Source organism: Castor canadensis, chromosome 19 (genome assembly GCF_047511655.1).
Source record: "Castor canadensis chromosome 19, mCasCan1.hap1v2, whole genome shotgun sequence".
In the NCBI taxonomy this organism is placed as follows: domain Eukaryota; kingdom Metazoa; phylum Chordata; class Mammalia; order Rodentia; family Castoridae; genus Castor; species Castor canadensis.
The window spans coordinates 29,433,790-29,454,819 of NC_133404.1; the positions used below are offsets into that span (position 1 = coordinate 29,433,790).

Here is a 21,030-nt window from a genome sequence, read left to right on the forward strand (position 1 = left end):
AGAACCATGATCCCAAAAAATCCTTTATTTGTTATAAATTACCCAGTCTTCTCTTAAGTAATTTGTTCATAGCAGCAGAATACAGACTAAGATGGTGTAGGTTTCTTGAGTTGAGGCAATTCTCATCTATTCCTAATTTTCTGAGTTTTTTTTTTTTTTAATCATGAACAGGTGTTGAAATTTTCAAGTGATTTTTCTACATAATTGAAATGATAAAGTATTTTTTTTATTAACATGGAGGATTAATTGTGATTCATTTATTGATTTTGGAATCCCTGGAATAAATCTCAGTTGGGCGTGGCATAAAATTCTTTTCCCATATTGCTGAATTTATGCATCTGTATTAATGACGGTCATTTGTCTGTACTAGTCTTGACTTGTACCATCTGTCTAGTTTGGGCATTAGGTAATACTAGCTTCGTACAAGTGCTGGAAAGTGTCTCTTCCTCTTCTATTTTCTGGAGAGACTGTAGACTTGGTGTAATTTTAAATATTTTTCTCCAGTGAACCCATCTGAAACTAGATTTTTTAATAAAATTATGAATTGAATTTCCTTAATGGCTTAAAGAACTATTCAAGTTATTTACACTTGATGAATTGTGGTAGTTCCTACTTTTCAAGGATTGATCCATTTAATGTAAGTGGTACAGTTATATGTATAGAGCTGTTTACAAGGCCTCCATATTGTCCTTTGATGTCCGCAGATCAGTAGTGATGCTTCCTGTTTCTTTCTTTAGGTCTGTGATTTTTCTTTGTTAATCTTGCTAGAGATTTATCAATTTTATTGATCTCCTTAAAGAATGAGGCTTTTTTGTTTCATTGATTTTCTCTATGGTTTTAAAATTCCATTAATTTTCTACTCCTATTTTTAGTATTTCTTTTCTTTTGCCTGCTTTGAGTGTATTCTGCTCTTATAATTTCTTTAGGTGGGAGTCTACTGATTTGAGATTTTTTTTTTCTAACGTAAGCATTTAGTGCTATAAATTTCCTTCTCAGTGCTGGTGTAGCTATAGGCCATGCCTTTCAATATATTGTATATCCATTCATTCAGTTTAATTTATTTTTAAATTTCCATCAAAACATTCTCTTTGACTCATGGATTATTTACGAGTATGCAGTTAGTTTCAAGTGCTTGGAGATTTTCCCATTATCGTTTTGTTATTGATTTTTTTGATATCAACTTTGATTCTGTTGAAATTAGAGAAGACCTGTTGTATGATTTCATTTATTTTCAAATTTGTCAAGACTTTTTTCATGGCTCAGAATTCGGTTTATCTTAATACATGTGCTGTGGACACTTGAGAACATTGTACATTCTTCTGCTCCTGGATGTAGTGTTCTGTAAGTGTGGGTTCATTACTGGGGGAGGAGAAGAGGGTTCCCATGGCTTCCCAGTTCCCACACAAACTTGAGATCCACATGTGAAAAGTGTTTCAAGGTGTATCACAACAAGGGATCTTACAAGGTAGAATTTTTAGCAAGAATTTATTTTAGTGTAACAGGATAAAGTAGGGAGAGTGGGGAAAAAAGGGAGAAACATTTCCTGCTCCCCAGGCAGGAAATGGGAGTAAAGACTCAAAAAATGATGGTTTGTATCTGTAGTCTTATATTTTCTGGGGTGGGGGAATGCACGTGGTCATGTCTAGCAACTTCTAGTCATTAAGATAATGGATCTGGGTGGCTAAGACGGGTGCTAACACATAGAGAGAGACATTCATCTAGGCCTACCCAAAACACAGGGACAATGGGCAAATTTTAGAACCAACTTTTGCCTTTCATTCTTTCAGTCCCTCTACCCATTCACAGAGCCTTATAGTTTGTTAGTCTCACAAAGAGAAAGCCAGATGCAGGTGACCCCTTTAAGTCTCCTTGTTCTTGTAATTTAGCATCTAAAATGAGATGGGAGGAGGAATAGCTGCTCTGGCTTTTCAGTCTTTACTTTTGGGGTCCAGTGTCAGAGTCTGGCCCTTTTACCGCTTATTAGAATAATATAATTTCCCTGTCTTTTCATCTGTCTATCCTGCACTAGGTTGATAATGTTGAGTTCCTCTGCATGCTTGATGATTTCCTGTCTATGTTATCAATTGTTGAGAGAGGGTGTCAAAATCTCCAACTAAATGTGTGAATTTATCTGTTTCTTATTCCAGTTGTATCACTGTTGTTTCACAAATTCTGCAGCTCTGTTGTTTGGTGCATATACATTTAAGATTGCTATGTCATCCTGATGGGTCAAGTCCTTTATTATTATGTAACAGCTCTCTCTGTCCATGGCATTTTGTTGTTGCTGTTCTGAAGATTAATTTATCTGAAATTAATATAGTCACTCTTACTTTTTTTGATGAATGTTGCATAGGCTATATTTTTCCTCCATTTACTTTCAACCTACATGTATCATGGTATTTAAAGTGAGTTTCTTACAATTTTTAGTTGCTTATTCTCCTTTTTTTAAATCCAATCTGCCAAACTCTTAAAGTTCATGCACTTAGACCATTTATGTTTATTATTGTTACTTAGTAGTTCAGGCTTATGTCTGCCAGGTGATTTTTTTTTGTTTTCTCGTTTGCTTTTTTTTTTTTTTATTTGTCTGTTTTCTTTATTCTGTCTTTCTGTGAGTTACTTAAACAGAAATTCAAAATGGAATTTTTTGAATTCCATTTTGGTTGATCTATAGAGGGTTTTTTTTTTCAGATATCTCTGTATATTGTTTTTTAGTAGTTGTTCTACATATTGCATTAGAGATATGTGACTTATCAAAAAAATTTTTGGCAGTTTGCTCAGAATATAAAAAACTTATTCTTTGTATTATTTTTCCCTCCTCCATTTGAAAAACAATTGTTTGGTGAGTGTGGCAATGCACACCTATAATCCCACCTACTATGGAGGTGGAGATCAAAAGGATCAAGGTTCAAAACTAACCCAGGCCAAAAGATAATGAGATTACATCTCAACAAACAAGCTGGGCATGGTGGCACATGCCGATATTCCAGCTACACAGAAGGCATAGGTAGGAAGATCACAGTCTGAGACCATGAGACCCTATCTGAAAAATAACTAAAGCAAAAAAAAAAAAAATTACTAAAACAAAAAAGGACTGGAGGCACAGTGGCTGCCTAGCAAGCACGAATCTGGAGATCAAACCCTAGTGCTGTCACACACAAAAAAATTGCCTTTTCATAGACATTTCCTCTCTCTCTATTAAGAGCCACAGTAGGCAATGTTGTAATTTTTGCCTTGAGCCCATCAAATATAATTTAAAGAACTAAAGATAAAAAGGGAAAATTTATTTTATTTACAACCATATTTTGTTCTTACTCTATTCTTTCTTCTTTCTGGGTATTCCAAAATTCCTTCTCATTTTCTCTCTGTTCAGAGAACTTCATTTAGACATTCTGTTAGGGGAGGTCTTCTGGTAATTAATTCTCTTAGTTTACCGTCACTACAAAATGTCTTTATTTTCTCTTCAGTCCTAAGGGATATTTTCTCTGATTATGGAATTCTGGGTTGACTTTTTTTTTTTCTTTCAGCACATGAAGAAAAATGTTGTGCTGCTTCCTTCTGGTCTCCATGATTTCTTTTGAGAAATTCACTGTCACTTGAATTGTTTTTCTCCTAAAGGAAATATTTTTCTCTCTGACTGTTTTCAAGAATTTTTTTGTTTGTGCTGTCTTTTGTTTTCTTCAGTCTCGTGATGAAATGTTTGAAATGCATTTCATTGGATTTTAGCTTTCTTGGGATTCACCCAACTTTTTGAACCTATTCCTTTATGTCTTTTTTGCTTTGGGGGAAGTTTTCAACCACTATTTCTTTGAATACTCTTTAGTCCTGCCTTACTTTCCACTCTCTCCCTCTCTGGAACTTTGAAGTCACGAATATTAGATCTTCAGTTAATATTTCATGTGTTTGTGAGGATCTGTTAATTTATTTTCAGTTCTCTTCTCACTCTGTCTGTCTGTCTGTCTGTCTGTCTCTCTCTCTCTCTCTCTCTCTCTCTCTCTCTCTGCCACTCCGCTTCCAGAATGGGTAATTTCTATGGTTCTAGCTTCAAAGTTCACTGATTCATTCCCCTGTGTTCTCCCTTTTAGACTTAAGCCCATCTATTTGCTTACTAAAAAAAAAAAGAAAGAAAAAAGAAAACTTGGGCTCTTATTTTTTAAGTTCTAAAATTTCCATTTAGCTCTCCTTGTATCTTCCATTTCTTTGCTGAGCCTTCTATTCCTCCTTGAAACTTTCTATTTTCACTTCAGCATGCTGATACCTGCTCACTGAGCATTTTATGATGTCTGCTATAGAATCCTTGTCAGATATTTCTAACATCTGAGTCATCCTGCTGCTGGCATCTGTTAGGTGTCTTTGTCACTGAGTGAGATTTTTCTGGTTCTTAGTGTGAGTTTTGTTTTGTTTGTTTGTTTGTTTTTGTATTAGAACCTGGACATCTGGGCAGTATATTTTAAGACTCAGATTTTATTTTCATCCTTGTGATTTTTTTCTTTTTGACTCTGCTCTGGTGGATGAACAGCAATGCTGATTCATTACTGCCCAGTGGGGTGGAAACCTAGCCACCCTCTTCAGAATCTGTTAAACACCCAATGAGGAGGGACTTCTGGTTACTGCTGAGAAGGGTGGGCTTTTGGGTTCATCACTAGACTTGCTACAGATCCTCCTGCCAGGCTTGCCTGGAGGATGGAGGACCAGGTTTCTAACATGGTCTCCACTGATGGGGTGGAGATGAGCATCACAGCTCCCAGGGTCTTCTCTGTCACCCTGGGGGTGGGGATGACTGGGGCAGCCTGGCAAATTTAGAAGTCAGACTCTCCAGTGGCCTCTGCTGTCACAGGGTCAGGCTGAGTTACAGGCATTTCTGTGTGTTTGGCTGACGTAGACTGGCCATTGTCTGTAAGTCTTCTGTCTTCCCAAGCTGTCATTTGGTTCAGGTTTTCCTTGGGGCTTCTTTCTTGAGCCAGTTTGTGTTTCTGGAGCTACTGGCTTCTTCAACATCCAGTCTGGGATGTGTGAAGTAAAAAGAAAATCCCAAAATTCATCACAATGCTGTCCTTGAATCCTGAGATCACTGGTTGGTTTGCCTTCTTCTCTCCACCTTCCAGAATCTTCTGTTTGTTGTATAAGCAATGCCCAGGGTTCTTAGGTGCGCTTAGCAAGAGGGAAAGGGGAAAGTACATCTATTCTATCTTCCCCCTTCTTACTGAAAGTAGATATCTTTCAATTATATTGGAGAACTTTTAGAAATAGCTGCTGTTCTTTTGGAGTACTGCATGGTATTTTATGGCCTGGACACACTCAGGTTCATGTAGCAGTCTTCTGCGAATGGAAGAGTTAGGCCACTGCCCCATACAGAAGGGTGGTCTTTCCCTTATATGGCATGAGTTAATAATAATCACAGAGAACCCAAATGCCCTCCCCTCAATGAATCCCAGGAATTCATTGAGGAACACTGTACCTGACCCCTACTGTCAATCTTTTCCAGTTTTGAGAACAGGTTAGATGATTAAGAATCAAATTATTTCTAACTATGAATTCAATAGAGACAGATTAAGTTGAGGCTAATCTAAGTACTACAAACAAAACATCAATAAAGTATTTCCATAATGAGATCCAATTCTTTGGTGGTACTGGGGTTTGAACTCAGGGCCTCACACTTGCTAAGGAGGCGCTCCACCACTTGAATCACTCTGCAGACCTTCTTGTGATAGGGTCTCATTTTTATGCCTGGATGCTGATTCTTCTATTTGTGCTTTCCACATAGCTAGGATGACTGGTTGCACCACCATGCCCAGCTTTTCTTGGTTGAGATGGGGTCTTGTGAACTTTTTGCTCAGGCTCATCTTTCATTGTGATCCTATCTCTACCTCCTGAGAAGCTAGGATTACAGTTGTGAGTCTCTGCACTCTCCCACACTCCTCTGTTCCATCCATACTAAGACCCAGTTCTTAAATTCTTATCCCTGACAGGGGAAAGAACATGGTCCTCTTGAATTATTGGCGGAAAGGTTGATTTGTACAAGCTCTTTGGAAAACAGTTTAGCACATGTTTCAAAACTTTAAAAAGGCTTATACCTACACCCTGAATTCCTGAAAATCCCTCTTTTTTTTTTTTTTTTCAGTACTGGGGTTTGAACTCAAGGTCTCATGCTTGCTAGGCAGGTGCTCTACCACTTGAGCCACTCCACAACCCTTTTTTACTTTAGTTATTTTTCAGGTAGGGTTTTGTACTTATTTCCCAGGACAACCTTTAGACCACACTCCTCCTGATCTCCACCTTCCCAGTAGCTGAGCTAGCAGCAGTGTGCCATCAAGCCTGGTGCAGGAAAAAAGATTTAACACAACATTATTGATAATAGATTAGAAATAATCCAAATATCCAACCACAAGGAGTAAATTAAATTTAAATTATGCTCTATCAGATGGATTGTGCAGCTATTGAAGGTGATGCTTATAAAGAATTTGTAGTTATAAGAAAAATTCTTGGCATAATATTAGGTGAGATCAGGAAATATAAATGAAAGTATATGTAATATGACTATATAAACAAAAGTATATCTACAATATGGCATTATACAATACACTGTGTAGGTAACAGTACACTGTTACAATATTGCTTCTATATTAGAGGTAACAATATATATTCAGATCAGTCGGCTAGAAGAAAATTCACCAATACAGTTAAGAAAGATTGTTTGGGTGCATTAGAAATATAGTTTTTAAAATTCTTTTTCCCCCCCTCTACATTTATAGATTTTTTTAGTTTTCTTTTTTCAGCATGTGCTATTTTTTTTGCAATGGAAAAAAGTATGAAGAATACAGTAGTTTAAATCTACAGATGGCATTTTGTTCTTCACATTTAAGTGAACATTTAAGGGACACCCCATGTCCCTTAAAGGCCTAACATGGAAAGATGATGGCAAAGGACCTGCTTCTGTGATGACATTCTGCAAAGATGTCAACTAGTCAAAGTGACACCTACAAGTTTATTTGCAAAATGAGGCATCTCCAGAAGGCAATGAAAATCCTTATTAAGATTTTTTTGGTAGGAAAGAATCGAAGCAATAGCTCTTGTCCAATCCAGGACTGCAGTTGTGTCCCCTACCTTCTCCAGCTGGGATGAGCTCTCATCACAAGCCTCCCTGACCAGGTCACGGGCCCTGCTGAGGTCTCTCTTCTTGTAGGCGGTAAGAATGTCATCTGTCCTGGGGGATCGCGCTGTGGAGTCCCTGCCAGGCAGGGACGGTTTGTTGCCCATGTCCCCGGCACCTGCGCAGGAGGAAGCACACACAGAGTGTCACCGTCACTGCCTGTGGGCTCTGGGTAGTCATCAGAGATGACAGCAGAGGGATGAGCCATCTATGACATAATTCTGGGGGCTGCAGAATGAGAAAGGATGGCCCTGAAGCGCTGTTGTCACCAGGCTCCAGTTTCCCTGGGGACCTGCAATCCTTCAGGAGAAGATTTCCCAGGGCTGGTGCTGAAGCAGCAGGCACACAGCTTGGAGGATTCTGCAGCAAGATTGTCACCTGGAGCTGTTCCAGGCACCCAGGGTAGCTGCCTGGTGGGAGGCTGCCAGGCTGACTTTGCAGACAGCAGTGGGGGAGATGGGTGGTCCTAGTCAAACATCCCCTTGCTCTGTCCATCAGGGGAGGGGATATGGACATCTCTACCCTTCCCCAAGCCCTCACTCACACCTGCTCCATCACAGACACACCACACGAAGATCTTAGGCAATCCTCTGAAACACTGGTCCACAAGTGTGACTGTCCCTCAGACACCTCGTGACTCTGCCATTCTGAACTGGGACTTCACCACAGAGGCATCTCTATTCTCTAAGGGTAGATGTGAGCCTGTGTGGGTGGAGGAAGGTCTAGGACTTCCAGGTCAACTAAACACCTGGTGGGGGAGAGGCCAGTTTTGCAGAAGACTACTGCAGGGCTACGGCCACTTAATAAATGCAGGAGGCACTTCCTCAGCTGGGACCCAGGCAAGCACTGTGCTGGGTGTTGAAGACACAAAAGATAAGCAGATCAGCCCTTTGTCCCAGATCAGCCCAGAAGGCTGATAAACATGCTTCAGGAGTTTCCTGAACATATGAAAGTTGTACACAAAACTCAAAACTCTCCCTCTCCTTCTCCCTCCCACCCCCTACTTTCTTTGTTCTCTGGGGAAGAAAATTCAGGCCTCTACCAGATTTCCATAGTGACTAATGAACAAGAGTTACAAGCTTTATTTTCATGGGTGTTATAGAAAAGACTGTAATGAATAAAGAGTTAAGTTCTGAATGGTGTTGAATGATAGCAGAAGCAGGAAGAGAAAGCTGTCATTCTTGGTCAAGTTTACACAGCTAGTAAGAAGCACACTGGGACTGAAGTATGGTCTCAGGCTGGAGCTCAACCCACCCATCTCTATGTTGCCTCTTTAAAGGGATCAATAAAGTAGATGTTAGTTTAGTTTTTTTTTTTTTAATGTAAATGGTTGGGTGTGGGTGTAGTGGCAGGGGGGAGGGGAAGTGGCCCAAACAATGTATACACGTGAGTAAAAGTAAAAATGATAAAATAATTTTTAAAATGTTTTAAAAGTATACTTAAGTCAAAAGAAATTATTGTATGAAAGTAAAGGCAATGTGTACATGAAGATTTAAAAAAGTAAGTGGTAAGGTTGTCTAAACATACACATCACAAAAGCGAATCATGTAATAGCAGGAAAAAATTTTTAATTTTTTTTATAATGGCATATGCTATAGTTTGGATCTTAAATGCCCCCCTGCCCACCACCACTAAGGCCCATGTGTTAAAAGCTTGATTCCCAAAGTGGTGATATTGGGAGGTGGTAGAGCCTTTAAGAGGTGGGACTGCAGGCTGGAGGTGTGCTCAAGTGATAGAACATTTACCTGGCAAGCATAAGGCCCTGAGTTCAAACCCCAGTACGGCAAAAAAAAAAAAAAAAAAAAAAAAAAAGAGGTGGGACCTAATGGTAGGTCTTTAGGTAATTGGGGCATGGCCTTGAGGATTTGAGGACCCTGGCCCCCTTCTTCTCTTTTTGTTCCCTGTTCATGAGTCAAGCAGTTTTGCCCCACTATGTGTTCCCTCCATGATATGCTGCTCACCATAACCCCAAAACAATGGGGCAATTGATCATGAACTGGAAGCACCAAAACTATAAACCAAAATGAACTTTTTTCTTTCTTTTTTCTTTATTTTCTTTATTATTTTATTTTTTCTTTATTAATTGATCATTTCAGGCATTTTGTTATAGTGGTAGAAAGCTGACTAACACAGTATAAAAATTACATGCTTAGAACTATATTCAACCAAAGATGGGCAAGATCTATACACTGAAAACTATGAAGCACTGCTGAGAAAAACTAAGCAAGATCCATATAACTGGAGAGGTATCCCATGTTCATGGATTAGAAGAATCAATACTGCTAAGAAGTCAGTCCGCCCTGATTTTATCAACAGATTCAATTTAATATCAACCATAATTCTAGTAGGTTTTTATTGGGTAAAAACACATAAATCTGAGTCCCAGTTTTGCATAGAAAAGCTTAAGACCCTAGGAGACTCAAAACAACCTTGAAAAAGAGAGCCAGAGATTTTACACTACTTGATTTCAGGACTTGGTATAAAGCTACAGCAATTGAAACAGTGCAACAGTGGTATAGACAAATATTTCCATGGGATGGAAAAAAGAGTTGAGAAACAGACTAATATTTGTGCATCCAACTAATTTTTGACAAGGGCGCCAAAGCAATACAATAGGAAAAGCAAAGTCTTTTCACCAAATGTGCTGGAACAACTGAATATCCTCATTGAATAAAAACATCCCTGTCTCCTACTCATTATACACAAAAAGCACTTTGAGATGGATCATGGTCCTAAATACCAAGGTTATAAAACTCCTAGAGAAATACACAAGAGTGTGTTTGCTTCCTCATGTCCTGAGGAGAAGCAAATCTTTCTTAAATGGAGGCTATGGTTTGGCTATAGTTTCAGTGTCCCCCAAGGGCCCAATGTGGTCAAAGGTTTGGTCCCCAGGATGGCCCTATTGGAGGGTGATAGACCCTTAAAGGCGGTGGGCCTCTTGGAAGGTCTTTAGGTCATTGGACTGAGTTAGTTCTCATGATTGAAGATGTAGTCACTTGCCTGCTCCTGCATGTTCTCTACCATTCACCATTCACCATGAGGTCCTCACCTGAACTGGCCAATGCAGGAAGGAATGCAGGCACCATGGCCTTGAGCCCCCAGAACTGTGACAAAATAAACCCCCCTTTCATTGTCAGTAGCTTGTGTCAAGTATTTTGTTGTAGTGATGAAAATATGAGTAATGTGGTGGGTCACAGAAAACAATAACCATGAAAAGAAAAACGCTAACTAGATTTCATCAAAATAATTAAAAATCTGCTCATAAAAAACCCATTTAAGATGAATAGGCAAATTATAGATGGGAATAAAATATAAAACTTTTATATGAAAAGGAATGGTGTCAAGAATATCATGCAGAATATAACAAACTCCTATAACTCAATAACAAAGACAAACAACCTAATTAAAAATGAGCAAAAATTTGAAAATATCCAAAGAACTCAAGATCATTAGTCATCAGGGAAAATGCAAATTAAAAACCACAAAGAGACACCACTACACTCCCACCAGAATGGCCATACTTAAAAAAAGACTGACAGCATTTGGTAGGAGATGGAGTGACCAGAAAGCTCAGACTTTATTGGTTAAACTGAAAAGTAGAATAATTCCTTTGGAAACAGGTCAGGTGGTCTCTTACAAAAATCAATGTACATCGACTCTATGATCCACCAATTCCATTCTTAGATATTTAGCCAAGATAAATACACCCCCAAACAGCTATCCTCCAATGTTTATAGCAGCTTTAGTTATACTATTTCCAAACTTACATAGCCCTGGGGTCCATCCACTGAAAGATGGATAAACAAACCGTGGTCCAGTAACTACTTAAAAATAAAAATGGATGAACGATTGGTCCACGAAATGACTGATATGAGTGCTGAGTGAAAGAAACCTTGCACAAAATGATGCTATTTATGTGCTGCTCTAACCTTGGTTAAAAATGAACACATCAGCAGCGTGGCCCCTGGGTGTAGGGTAGGCAGGGAAGTTTATCAGTGGAAGTGTTGAGGTTCTAGATCTCAATGGAGTTTACGCTGGTGCAGTCAAAACGCTTCAAAAGTCCACTTGAAATATGTGCATTTGACTTTATATACTTTCTACCTAAAAAGCTGCGATCAACATGATCAAATCTTAGTAATATTCATGCTAAGGGTGAAGTGTACAGATGTTTGCAACTTACTCTGAAGTGCATTAAGTGGGGTGGATAGGAACGTGAGAGCAATTTTACTACCACATTAGGTGGTGGGGGGACATTGGGTCAGTTCTTTTAGTGCTACTCTATGTTTGAAGTTTTTCACAATAACATATTCGAGGAAAGGTGAGTCACAATGTTGTACCCAGCGTTCAGGACCCACCATCAGATGTACACAATGAGCTCCACCACCAATGCTGAAACACCAGCACTGCAGAAAGGCAAAGCCGAAAGGCCTTTGATACCATCCAGAATCTTTATGAGTCACCCTAAGCCATTATCTGCACCATTTCCAAGGCAACCAGTATGAAAATGGTGATCACTGCACACAGTTGGCATCATTCCTGAAACACCAATGCAAGATTGCTGGGGATTTGTGCAGATTTACTCTTTTTCTCTGGGATTTTTTTTTTTCCTGGCTGGTATTTTTGGAAAGAGAAATCAGGAAGAAGCTTCATGTGTAAGTGGTTATGTATGAGAATAAGCAGCTTTGTTTTCCAACACACACTGTCCGTCCCCATGAATTATTCACAGCAGGAGACCCTGGGACTTCTGAGAGGGAGGCCAGAGGGAGGAAGACCATTAGCAGGGGTGAGAAGGGGGCAGAAGGAACAGCAGCCTCCTCCATCCGAGGGGGCACTTAATTATGTCGTGACTCATCTTTCAGCATTAAACAAATACCCTCCTTATCTAGTAAAAGGCAAGCATCCATGTGTCTGTGTGCGCATGCGCAGTGTGAACAGGTGTAAGGTAACCTCTTCTTTTTGTGTCAGGACCATAAATACAAAGAACCCAAGTGAAAGGACACAGCGAAGGTTGGACTTGGGTCACGTGTAGGTCATAGGGAACGTGAAATTAGATGTGACCTTTTGTTAATGTGATTTTTCAATAATGCCTAAGTGTGAGAAGCAACTGAGGTAAAAAGAATGGAGAACCTCCTGCCCAGCTCTCTCTCTGCATTGTTTGGTGCTGTGGTTTTCAGCTTCGAACCTGAATTTTCTTAATAGTATGGACAGCGCACAGCCATCGACTTGCACGGACTCCGTGAGCTGGGACTCTAATCCGATCAAATTGCCATCAGGACATTAATGCACATGCACTTAATTTAATCTGTCAATCTCATTTAATTTTCAGAAATCACAAACACAATGATTGTGACTTCTTCAGATTGAAAGCAAAAAAACAAAATGAGGGCTAGTGGAGTGGCTCAAGTGGTAGAGCACCTACCAAGCAAGCATGAGGTCCTGAGTTCAAACCCCAGTACCTCCAAAACAAGCAAACAAACAAACAAACAAACACAACCAAAATGCTAGCAAGGAGCATTAAGAATGAACCGTAAGGAACTAGTGACAATTCAAAAAAATTTCCGGGAGGGAGGGGATAAAGGAGAATGATGGAGGGGGTGAATTCAACTATGATAAATTGTGAGAACTTTGGTAAATGTCACAGTGTACCCCCAGTACAGCAATAATTTTAAAAAGTTTCTAACAGTATTTTCCAAGTTCTTTGTAATGGAATGATATGGCTGCTTATTTAAAATTTTAAAGAAATTGCACAGGTAGTAAAAGAACACACACTCATTTTTTTTAATTAGATAATTCAGAATTATAACCTGTAAAAGGAAAAAGCCCTTCCTTACCACCTTCAGATACCTTTTCCTAGAAGTAAATATTTTCATAGAATTTCTTCTTGCAAAAAAAAGCACGACAGTTTCATAACTGCTCATTGTTTACTTTGATTTAAACATAACACATAGGAGAAGGTAGTCATGCTACTTGATTATTTCATTATTAGTATTTATTTATGCAGCTATTCATATTTATTCACTAACTTGTCCGTAACATATTCTCCTATGCAGTAAAACATCAGGCTTCTAAACACATTCCTCATACAGATTTAAAATTCATATTAAAACATATAAACCTCTCAAACTTACTTCATTTCAATACCGTATTAGCATCCTAAATAAGTAACAAGAACTGGTAGGACAAAAATAGAACATTTGAATAGTTCAGTATCAATTTTTTAAAAAATCTTTTCTGTTGACTCAATTATAATTTGTACTATTATTTTCCTGTACACCAGTGAAAATTTCCAACACATATACATACCTAAAAACAGGCATGTCACTTGTTTTTAATGCAAATTAATTAACAGGCTCACCCAAGTATTTAATTAAGTGAGGGAGAGAGAAAGGGTAAACCAATGGCACAGGTCTTGTCCTTTCTTTTCCTTTTTTAAGATTTGCTTGGTGTTGCTTGTTAGATTTTAGGAAAGACTCAACTAGAAGTAGAATCCAGAGAGGGTTAGGGACATGGCTTATGAAGGGTTAGCCAGAAATACAAGAAACATTTATGGTAAGCTCTGAGCTAAAAGAGCATGTACTCCTGGTCAGTGATACGTTCGGCATCAATAAACCCTCCTATTTCAACGTGCTTGAAATAGGACAGAAAATTAAAGTGGATTATGTGAAGAAGTACTTGGTTAAAAGAAATAAGGTATTTTAAACCTGTCAAACCAGATATCATTTTATCCTTGATCATCACTTTCAGTTTAAATGTTCTATTTATAAATAAGTATCTCCAGTGATGGATGTTTCATTTAAGTCCGCCATTTGTAGGAGAAATGAGTGAGTTTCCAATAACTCAGCTGCTGAATCCCATCTTCCTAATTCATGTTTTAGAAAAACAAATTATTCTGGCTCCAGAAACAGTAGCAGAAATTATTGTTATCTCAGCCCTCTGGAGCATAAAACAGAATTCCACGACTCTTATAGAGTGATGTCTGGCTGCAGAAACTGCACCCCTCATCCCAATCGTGCTGTGTAGGAACATTCCAAAAGTCACCTCCTTTGTCTGTTGGTCCCTGGGGATGTTCTGTCCCAATGTCATTCTTACCTTTTCTTCTAGAATAGGATTTGTCACGTCATGTTTCCTGACACAACAACTGGAATAAATTCTCTGCCTACTGTTTTATTCTACAAACCCAGGGCAATGAAGAAATGATATGAAAGTGTCTTTAAATCTATAAATTCTAGTTTGGGCTGTGTGGTGTGCACGCGTGTGTGTTGTGTGCTAGAAACTGATCTCTTTCCTTCTAACACATACAATAGAAAGCAAATGCTCTTAGCCAACTCAAAATGTGTGATACTCTCACATTGGAGGAACATATTTGTGTCTCTGAGAAAAGACACTGCATTTTACTTGCCCATGGTGACATTTTTCAAATGGCTCTATTACTCCATCAACAGAGTAGCAAAAAGTAAAACTGATCCATCAACCGTTAGCTCATCACAGAACAAACACAAGTACACTTTAGGGTGCTACCCACCTGATCATCGCGTTGTTTAATGACCTTCTTGTGTCTTCCTCCACGGAGTCCCCATGTGGCCACAGCACAGGGCTTGCCCTCCCCAAGGTGATGCCCTCCCTGCACTTTGGGGGATCACATCCACCCGTGGCCCTGGGTTTACCGGCCTTCGGCAGGATGCTGCTCCCTCCCCAGACATCACAAGGAGGCTTTAGCAGATTTCATCTGTGGGTCGCATTACGGTGAAATCCAACCCTTTATTTCTTCAGGGAAGATGCAGAGGATGAAGGCTGTGGAGGGGAGGGAGGGTGACACAGCCCCCAGAGTGACCCCCCTGGCTCCAGATGGCCAGTGCTCAGCCCCACTCCACCAGCATCAGCAAGAAAGCAATCAGGGGCTGGGCTGGGAGCTCACAGAACCTGCTCTGGCTCAGAGGCTGGGAGCCTCCTGCCAGCAAGAATTCTGGCCCAGACTTATGGCTCCTTGTGGCTCTTCTCACAAAATCTTTGGGAATTTCAATTCACAAAGGGGAGATGATCATCTATATAGACAGTCCCATGGTGGTGGTGCTGGGGAATGCATGTAAAAATCTTATTTTCTCTAGTAATAAAACACAATTAATCCTAAAATGTCATGTTACATTCTTCTGACACAGTGAAAAACTGAAAGGCTTGTAATGTTCACAGCTGGTCAGTGTGGTGAACTTGGCCATTTTGGAAAGGGTATGGCTGACCAGGAAGTGAGAGGAAAATCCCCTATACCAAGACCAGGGGGGAGGTTCTGCCAGTCCACCTGTGGTTTTCTCCCCTAGGAATTAACCTGCACAGAAATGGAGCACAAATGCAAGCATCCATTCCTGCAGCCAACCTGAGAAATGGCCAAGGCCAGCCAGGGAAATAGAGAGTGGCTTATAGTAAAGGTGGGGGTGGGGTGCTCCATGTGGGACTGGGGCTTGATTCATGTGGTTAACTTTAACGCTCATGGTCCTGTGGTGAAGTAGATGTTGTGGTCACCGTGCAGATGAGGGACACCAGGAGGAAGACATTGGTTCACAAAGTTACAGAACAAGAAAGGAAGTGGAACTTGCTGACTCCAGTGACCATGGAGTTCCCACTTCTCTGCTGTCTGATGTACGACCTCCTGGGACCTCTACATGAGAGACTATTACGAGGACATTAAAACTGACAAAGACTGAGGAAAAGTGTGAAAAATACAACATCAAGCAGCAGCATAGAATATGGGACACATTTGCATCCCGTGAAACATCAAGAAAAAAGAATACAAAACATGGGTTGATACTGTTTGAAAACATGAAAAATGAAAGAATTCATAGATTATGTGTGGTGAAGATGCTTAGGGGAAAATGAGCTTCCTAATGGAGTACAGGAAGCATATAGAAGCTATGATTTTTGTTAGTAAAAACAAAATCTGTCTTCTCTCCCTCACCACCTCTCCCTCCCTCCCCCTTCCCTGCTTACCCTTCCTTCCTCCTTCCTTCTACCTTTCTATCTCCCTCCCTCCCTTCTCTTCCTTCCTTTTTTCACTCCTTTCCTTCTGTCCCTTCCTCCTTCTGTCTCCTTCCTTCCTTCCTTCCCTCCCTCCCTCCCTCCCTCTCTTCTCTCCCTCCCTCCCTCTCTGTTTAAAAAGAAAACTGAAGGGTGTACAAAAATGACAGTGGTCATTTCCTTCAGTAGGTGACATTTTTTTCTATAGGTGTTTTTCTGTGTTTTTTTTTTCTTTTTACATTGAGTTTTTAAAATTAAGAAAAAACATATTAAAAGACACAGGATACCCATCAAAAACTTGACTACTTTCAACTGCTTAATGAGCTAGCTTGTGACAGGATTATCTACGTGGAAGCCAAGGTCTGCTCTTAGATACACCAAATCTTGACTCCATTGCTGTAGAGAAAAGGACAAAGTGCAAGAAAGTCTTCGTGGAACAATAATTTAATAATTTAAGTGACAGAATAAAATGGTCTATGGTAATAGTTCACACAACAGGGAGTGGTGCCATCGTGAGATGGTCTGGGGCGGGTTCTGCCTATGTTTCTCCTCCTCCCAACACCCATGTGAGGCTGGCTTCTCCTCGCCACCCACCGTGACATCATGGGGGCTCAGGTGGTCAGGGAAGCTGCCCTACCCAGCTCCCAACAGCATAGCTGAGACGCACACTCCTGCTATCAGAGCTCAGCCTTCTGTATTCTAGACTGCACACTCCAAACTGGGACTCTTACCCAGCATGTAATGTGCGGGGACTTAGTCACTAAAAGATGAGGCAACCCTGTCTTCATCAGGTGCAAAAGCCAGAGAGAAAATGCAAATAATTCCTCCATAATTTTTCTAGCAGCAAAAGAGAAACACAGCAACAGAGTTACAACAATGGTTCCTTTTCCAAAAAATTCACTTATTTATTTATTGCTCATTCATTCTACAGATATTTAATACTTCCTATGTGCTGAGCTAGACCATGGGGACACAGCTTGAGGGATGGGCAGGTGCAGCTAGAGTACAATACTATATTCGTCCTGGTTTACTTTTAAACATCTCCAGCAAAACACCAGCCCTTTACCCAACTAGAGACGCCTGGCCTGAGGGATTAGGAGGGGCAACAGACAAGAGCTGAGATGGTAAAGAGACAATAACCAGCAGTCTGAGAAAATGAAAATCACAGACATCAGACAATTCCTTTACTCAGTGTCTCCAAACACCATGCAAATGGTACAGTCCAAAGACATAAAAATTTAAAAGTCTTATTGCTGCTCTGATCTTTTGAGGAGGTTATTATGGTTTTCAGATACTAGAAAATTGGGACATCCTGTTTCTGGGGAACTGGCTCCAATGGAATAATCCTACACACTTAAAAAACACTATGCAAGGTTGAAGGTGTAGCTCAGAGATAGAGACATACTTTTGTATGCACAAGGTCTGGGTTCCATCCCCGGCACCAATAAAATAAAATTTAAAAAATAACGTTATGCAGAAAAGCAATAGATACGTTGATTGCAGTGTTGTCTAGGATAACACAGAATGGTGGTTCCTACAATTATGAAATATATTGAAGATGACAGTAAAGAATGGTAACCATGTACACAGGAAAAATGACTAGGTGGTCCCAAAATTGATAATGCTGGTCTTTCTTATGTGGAGGAGTTAGAGGTCATCTTTTTCACCTCTTTTCTCTCTATTTTCTAGTCATTTCTCTGTTACTACTAAAATGACAAAATTAGTTTGTTTTTGTTTTTTGATTTTTGGTGGTACTAGGGCTTGAACTCAGGGCCTACACCTTGAGCTACTCCAGGAGCCCTTTCTTGTGCTGGGTTTTTTCGAGATAGGATCTCGTGAACTATATGCCTGGACTGGCTTTGAACTGTGATCCTTCTGATCTCTGCCTCCTGAGTAGCTAGGATTACAGGCGTAAGCCACTGGCACCCAGTCAAAATTAGTTTTTAAAATATGCTTGTCAGGTTAACAAAGTTAATTTTCTAACAGTATCCAGCTTCCTCTTAGTGAAGATGGTCACAAAGGAAGGAAAAAACATCTGAAATGAAGGAAAACATTTAAGATGAAGCACCAAGATTTTTCCAGTACAGTCCTACTGAGAACTATAGTAAACAGGCCGGGGCATACCTCACGTGATAAAGAGCTTGCCCAGCAAGTGCAAGGCCCTGGGTTCAAACCCCAGTACTGAAAAAAAAAAAAAAAAAGCAAGCTAAACAAAACACTTGGTGACAGAAATTGAACTATATTCAAACTGTCAGACTGGGGTCAAGCCCAGCTTTACTCTTTTAACAGCTCCCTCTTAAAGAACAGCCAACATTTATTTAAGATGTCTGAAACTTACCATCTTGTAAAAAAAGAAATTGACATATATATAAAAGCTATTGCACAATGCATACCAAATAAGAAAGTCAAAGGAACAGTGTGCAAATGGGCTGGCCCCTTCCTCCGGCTCCAGGTGCCTGTAAAGTCACTTAACTGCACTCTTGTCTTCTCTGTGGACCCCAGGTTTCCTCTCTTTTCTGGAAGTGGCTCTGCTCCTTCCCTGCTGATCAAGATTCTCATCCTCCCTTGGAGACCTGTGCAGATGGTGCTCCCCAAAGAGGGTGTGTGGGACTTTCCATGGGGCTTCCTTCTCCTTCCTCCATCTGCATGTGGTCTGCCATGGACCCTGGATTGCCCCCCCTACCCCGTGGGGGAGTCTGTGCTGCTCACAGGTGGGTTCCCCCTAACTCACTGCCATGGGTGCCTAGCACTGTGCCCTGCACACATCGGGCATCCTTTCAAAGCTTCCCAACTTCGTCCCTCCAGAGCTCTCTGTGAGTCAGTAAGGGTTCAGCAATAATCTTGTTCATTATAGTATCAAGCAACATGACCCAGGGCACAGAGTACTCCTGCTAAAAGAGAAAAATAATACCTCCAGCCCTTTCTGCATTTTTCACTCCAAAAACAGCTTCACTTTGGCTCCACAGTCTCCCCCCTTATATCCCACTCCTTGCCCCTGCCCCTGCTGTCAGGCTGTATCAGTTCAACTACTGTAGGGCTTGTGTCAGGTCAAAGTTTACACTGTTTCAAGATAATATTCTGGGGGGTTCAAATTCATAAAAGGATCTGAAGCCTTAGTCACACCTGCCACCTGGGAATACATGGCTATAAAATACTCAGGGAAGGAGGACAGCCCTGACAGCTCGAGAGGGGGACAGATGAGTGGGTCCACCATGTCATACCCCTGCCCTTGTCTGCCCCCAGCTCTGGGCCCCTGGCACATTTCTATTGCTTCCTCACGTCTCCTTCCCTCAGCCACAAAACTGTAAAAACTGTAAACAACCTAGTTCAGAGGGTTATGGTCAGATCAAATGAATGAATGTATGAGAAGTGCTTAGAAAATTTCCCAGCCCTTAGTGGGCTCTAGACAAATGCTAGCTACTATTATCATTATTAGAAATTAAGTTAGAAATGTGGCCCATGTTGACAATAATGAAGTGTGTGGTTCTCATCTTACTCCTCTAGCATCTAAAATCAATTATGTAAACTAAAAAGATAAGTTGGTTTGGGGAATCTTATTTACTGAGCTCTGGGTCAGATGTGAGACCAAAACGTAGAAGACAAAAGTCTTCCTCTAATACAAGACAGTGCCGGGGGGCAGGGCAGAGGTAAGAATGAACCCAAATTACCTGAGCATCCACTCCAGACAGAATAGCATTTTTCAGTGTGCATACTGCTAGGCTATATCTGAAGCTCAGTGAACATTCAGTATACATGCCACATGTGGACATGAAGAATCCCAATTGTTTACCTGACAGTGCCCTCACCTAAAAATGCTTCATACCACGACAAAAAAAAATCAACAGAGATAGCAAAAGAGGCTGACAGGGACAAAGGAAATACAGAACACTAAAAAATTTAGCAAAATGGCAAGAGTAAGTCTTCACATATCATTAGTTACTTTAAATGTAAATAGATTAAATTTTGCAATCAAAAGATACAGATTAGTTGAATGAATTAACAAGAAAATAAACAAAACCCAACAATATGTTGCCTAGAACAGGCTCACTTTAGCTTTAGGGACACACACAGACTGAAAGTGAAGGGATGAAAAAAAGATATTCCATGTACGTGGTTAATATAAACGAGATCGGGGGAATATACTTATATCAGACAAAATAGACTTTCAGTCAAAGTATGTCACAAGAGTCAAAGAAGGTCATTACATAAAGGGGTCAGTTCATCAAGATTTTAACAATCACAAACATAAATGCACCCAACATTGGAACACCTAAACATACAACACAAATATTAGCAGAACAGAAGAGAGAAATAGAGAGCAATATAAGAAGAGTAAGGAACTTCAGTCCCCCACTTTCAAAAATGAATGGCTCATCCAGATAGAAAATCAAAAAGGAAATAATGGGCTTGAATAACACTGTAGGCCAAATGAACCTTACACAGAACATTCCATTCAACAGCAAGAGAATACATATATTCTGATCAGATGCATAAAGAACGTTATCAAGAACAGGTCACTTTTGGGTAGCCAAGCAAGTCTTCAACTTAAGAATACTGAAATCACATTAAGTATTATTTCCAACCACAATGATATGAAACTAGAAATCAATCAGGTGGGATGCTGGAAAATCCACCAATATGTGGAAATTAACACGGTCCTGAAAAGCCAAGGGACCAAAGAAGAAATGAAAAGAAAATTTGGTGTGTGCATGCACACACACGTCCACACACACACCCCTCCCAACACCCATACCCACACAAAGGTAACTATATGAAGTGGTGATGGGTTCATTAACATGATTGTGCTAATAATAATTTCACTATATATATATATATATATACATATACATATAAATATATACACTATATATATTTAT

At 40.1% G+C, this 21,030-nt stretch overlaps 1 protein-coding gene across 5 annotated transcripts in view; it reads right to left on the bottom strand.

The window, feature by feature from the left end:
- Lrrk1 (leucine rich repeat kinase 1) overlaps positions 1-21,030 on the bottom strand; it is a 147,294-nt gene that overhangs the window by 87,508 nt on the left and 38,756 nt on the right. For all 5 annotated transcript variants that reach the window (XM_074061751.1, XM_020161721.2, XM_074061750.1 and 2 more), the window contains one exon: positions 7,102-7,265. In XM_074061751.1, coding sequence (XP_073917852.1) covers positions 7,102-7,265 — 164 coding nt within the window. The remainder of the gene's footprint in view (positions 1-7,101; positions 7,266-21,030) is intronic.